Source organism: Hipposideros armiger, unplaced genomic scaffold, assembly GCF_001890085.2.
Source record: "Hipposideros armiger isolate ML-2016 unplaced genomic scaffold, ASM189008v1 scaffold_111, whole genome shotgun sequence".
Classification (NCBI taxonomy): Eukaryota; Metazoa; Chordata; class Mammalia; order Chiroptera; family Hipposideridae; genus Hipposideros; species Hipposideros armiger.
In genome coordinates this window covers 4,020-8,825 of record NW_017731461.1, presented here as the reverse complement: position 1 = coordinate 8,825, position 4,806 = coordinate 4,020, and the positions used below count along the sequence as shown (strand labels likewise).

Here is a 4,806-nt window from a genome sequence, read left to right as displayed (position 1 = left end):
ACAGCTAAGATGCTGAACAACAGCTCAACCTGGAGCTGGGCTGCCCTGAGTCGCTGGCTATGGCGTAGGCTGCAGCCCCTGCTGCAGTGGGTTGCTATGGGCTACCATGTGTAGCCAGCAGCCAGTGTGAGCGGCCAGCCGCCTCAGTGAGCGGCCATCTAGAAGCCAGCGACTAATGTGCCTCGCCTGGGAAGAGCGCAATGATGGTACCAACTTGGGCCAGTGAAGCAACGTCCTCCACAACTAGACTGAAGAACAAAAGGACAGCAACTTGTCTGTTCCCCATCTGCCAATTCCCCAATTAAAAAATCTTTAAAAAAAAAATTTATAGTAACTTTTGAAGTCAGGAAGTGTGAGTTCTCTGACTTGGTTATTTTTAAAGATGTTTTTTGCTATTTAAGGTATCTTGCAATTCCATATGAATTAGAAGACCACCTTTTCCATTTCTGCAACAAAACGTTGGAGTTTTGATAGAGATTGTGTGGAATTTGTAGATGGCTGTAAGTATTAGTGGCATCTTAACAATAATAAAACTTCTTACCCATGAATTGTATATGTATTCCCCTTTATTTAGACAGTCTTTAATTTCTGTCAGCAATGTTTTGTGATGTTCAGTGGATCAGGCTTTCATCTTCTTGGATAAATTTATTCCTAGGTATCTTATTTTTTTAGATACTATTATAAAATGGGATTGCTTTTTAAATTTCCTTTTCAGATTGTTCTGATTGTATGGAAACTCAACTGACTTTTGTGTGTTGATCTATACAACTTTGCTGAATCTGTTTATTAAATATAGTGGCTTTTCCTGTGGATCATTTGGGATTTTCTATCTATAGAATCATGTCACTTGTGAATAGATATACTCTTCCTTTTCAATTTGAATGTCTTTTCTTTCTTTTTTTTTTTTTTTGGGTACTGTTACTCTGGTTAGAACTTCCAGTACAGTGTTGAATAGCAGTGGTGAAAGTAGATATCCTTGTCTTGTTCCTGATTTTAGGGGGAAAGCTTTCACTCTTTCACCATTGAGTTTGATTCTAGATGTGGGTTTTTCATGAATTCCCTATATTGTACTGAAGAAGTTCCCTTCTAGTCCTACTTTTTAGAATGTTATTTATTATGGAAGGGTGTTGGATTTGGTCAAATGCCTTTTCTGCATCCATTAATAATCATATGGGCTTTTTTCTCCTTTTTGTAACAAGTATAAGAATTTCATTCCTTTTAAAGGCTGGATAATATTCCATTGCCTGTATAGACCACATTTTGTTCATCCATTGATCTGTCAATGGACACGGGTTTCTTCTATCTTCTGACTATTGGGAATAATCCTGCTAGTGTGGTGTATTACATTGATTAATTTTCCTATATTGAACCACCCTTGCATTCTTAAAAAAAAGTCACTTGCATGGTGTGCAATCTTTTTGATATGCTGTTGGATTTGGTTTGCTGGTGTTTTGTTGAGGATTTTTGCATCATATGCATAAAGGATATTAGATGGTAATTTTTTTTCTCTTTTGGTATCTTTATCTGACTTAGGCATTAAGTGATGCTGGTCTCATATAATTAGTTAGGAAGTATTTTCTCCTCTTTTACTTTTGAAAGAGTTTGAGAAAGATTGGTGTTAATTCTTCTTTAAATGTATGGTAGAGTTCTCCAATGAAGCCACTGGTCTTGGACTGTATTATGGTTTTCCAGTTTCCAGAGAAACAGAAATAAAAGTGTGTGTGTGTGTGTGTGTGTGTGTGTGTGTGTGTGTGTNGCATCTTAGCTGTAGAGGGCAGTGTCACTGGCCCTCATATGTGGGATCCGAACCAGGGCCCTCTGGCGTCCCAAGCCAGCTCTTAACCAACATGCCTCTTGGCTGGCCCTATTCACCTCATTTCTTAATAACCGTTCAAAGATATCTCCTGCTCAGATGAGTCCATTGGCTCTCTCCTTTGTCTATCCCATTCTCTTAGAAATTTTCTTCATTATTTGTTGTTTCAGAATAATTTTTTCCTGAGGAAATGGCTCTGAGGCTAGTGACTATGGATTGACCCCAACATATTCGTTCAGCAAGGGCCCTGAGACGAGAGTCTGTAGTTTGGACTGGCCAGAATCTAAGCTTGGCTCATCTCTAACTTTCGTTTTTGCTAATTATAGTTAACAATAATCAAGGGATTGTATTTTTTAATGTTTTCTTATTATTTTGCATTTTCTTATGCATCCAGTGAGCCAACATCCCAGGAGGGGATTCATCATTTTTAATTCCATTGGTAACTTTTACCTTCAGTAACCTATTGTAGCACAACTGCCGTTCCAAACCATGGATGACCCTGTGGTCATCCAGGAATCAAAGGACCCTCATCCCTTGCCCTTCCATCTTGCTCTTCCCAAGCCACATGTCTCAGTGAGTTGAGGTCATCCTAGTAAATCACACATTTTTCTAACACCAACTGCAATATTGCAATATAATTCTGTCACAAACCAGCTTGCTCAGACACCACTCCCAGGTCAAGAGCACAGTCCCCAATATGACTGCCCTCACTCCAGGCATCAGTTGCAAGTTTAGAGATTCCCAAGCTACCCTCACTTCTGACCAACTGGCTACAAATTCGGGGGTTCACACAAACCCCTCAGGTTTGATATTTTGCTCTGCTTATTATGTAAGGTTGATAAAGGCAGGGACCTCGTTTTTCTTGTTCACTGTAACCCAAAAGGCATAGTGAGAGCTCAATAAATCCATGTTGAATGAAGAATAGACGATACCCTGTGAGTCCAGGAGGGAGGACAGGGTTATTTATCTCTATTATTTGAAGGTGGTAACTATGGCTCTGGAAAGCAGTTTGACCTGCCCTTGGTCACAGAGGTGAGGGGTTCAATCCAGGAGCTCTTTCCAGGCACTTATGCCCCCTCTCACACCCAAGCTAGGGAAATTGGGCAGAGCGTTTCCTGAAACAATACTGAGAACAGCCCTGTGCAGTTCAAGGCGCAACTTGGAGGGAGGGTAGTGGGGAGGGCTCTGGCCAGCAGCCTCCTGGATCGTGCATAGGCCAACCTCAGGCAGCTCCATCTTTCCCCGCACTGGAAGCCAGTGCCTGGCATACAGCCTGCTTCACAAGGAAACCGAATTTCCTTTCCTCCCCTTCCCTCTGAAGGACTTGAGATCTCATCCCAGCCTTTCGGACCCTGGTCTTCCTGCCCCATCCCCAGCTGACTTCTCCACTCCTACCTTTCACAGGGTGGAGGTAGGGCCTCCTGGGACCCCAGCACCAGCCCCAGCAGAAGCAGCAGGCACAGCTCCCAGGTTCTCTCAGGCATGGTGGCTGTGGCTGGGTCTTAATGAGCAAGCCCAAGCACTTTCTGCTCACTGGCACACAGCCTGGCTCGCCTGCCCAGGCAGGGCAGTCAAAGTGCAAGTTCAAGGCGTGTTCACCTATGGGTGTGTGTGCCTGGTCTACATATGGCTACTTGCTGCTTTGCTCTCAGCTCACAGAAGTGACAGTAGTAATGATATTTGCAAGGGATCTTGAAGATTACTTAGGAGTTTGCCAAGGCAGTGAGCCCATTCCAATGTATGCAGAGCACCTGTTAAGGGAACATGAAAAGCTCAGCCTGGCCAGATAGAACTTGGTGTTGGTGCAGGAGAGGAGTGTGAGACAAGGCCAGAGGGACATGCTGGCACTGGCTGGTAAATAGCCTTGGCTGGGCCAAGGAGGCAGCAGGTTCCCAGTGAGGGAGTCAGCAGGGAAGCTTGTGAGCTGAGGCAGCAGGATTGGATTTGCTTTAGGAAGCTCACCCTTTTGGCATTAGGGAAGACGAGGTGAAGGAGCAGAGGGTAGGGCCGGGCACGGTAGGAGGCTATAGCAATGATCCAGGAGCCCATGACTCAGACCTGAAAGGACATGAGGGTGGGGGAGGGTGCGTACAGCCAGCCATCGCCTCCTGAGTTTAGTGATTGTGTGACCTTCCTTTCGTGTCTCAGGCTCGCTGTCCAGTACGTCAGTTGTAGTGCTGAGCGGTGTTTGCCACGAGACGAGATGGCCCAAGCCCTGTGCTTTCCCCTGACTGCCCCTGTCCCTTTCACCGGAAACGTCACCTATGCTCTGCCCCTGTCCCTTTCACCGGAAACGTCACCTCTGCTCTGTTAGGTTGCCCACCTCCTTTCTGCCACCCTTGCTTCCTCATACTAAATACTTCTTTCTTGCAAAAAATTTTTTATTGTGGTTAAATATATGTAACACAAAATTTGCCATTTCAACCATTTTAAGAGCACAATTCAATTTAATTTACATTACATTTGCAATATTGTACAATTATCATCATCATCTATTCCAAAACATTTTTTTAAAGATTTTTTATTGGGAAATTGGGGGAGGGGAACAGTGTTGGGGAATTGGGGAAGGGGACCAGCCAAGTTGTTGTTCTTCAGTCTTCGTTGTGTAGGGTGCCAGTCGCCACCTGGCTTCCCGTCGGCAGCTTGTGGCCTCTAAGCTCAAGGTGCTGTGTTCAATCTTAGTTGTAGGTGGGCATAGCAACCATCCCATGTGGGAGTCGAACAGCAGCCTTGTTGTTAAGAATGCACACTGTATCCACTGAGCCATCCGGGTGGCAGCTCAGCTCAAGGTGCCAAGTTCAGTCTTAGTTGCGGGCAGGCAACTAAGTAGCCCACCATTGAACAGGCAATCTTGTTGTTACACCAGCTGAGCCATCCTGCCACCTGTTGGCAGCTCAGCAACAGCTCAGCTCGGGCACAGCGTCACTGGCCCCTGTGGGAAATGAACTGGTGACCCTGTTGCTCAGAGCTCGCGCTCTTAAGCCAACTCTTAA

General features: G+C 44.9%; 1 protein-coding gene across 1 annotated transcript in view; it reads right to left on the bottom strand.

The window, feature by feature from the left end:
- Nucleotides 1-3,340, bottom strand: part of TREH (trehalase) — a 24,113-nt gene extending 20,773 nt beyond the window's left edge. The window contains exon 1 of the mRNA XM_019647463.1: nucleotides 3,209-3,340. Coding sequence (XP_019503008.1) covers nucleotides 3,209-3,297 — 89 coding nt within the window. The 5' untranslated portion in view covers nucleotides 3,298-3,340. The remainder of the gene's footprint in view (nucleotides 1-3,208) is intronic.
- Between the last annotated feature and the right edge of the window lie 1,466 nt (nucleotides 3,341-4,806).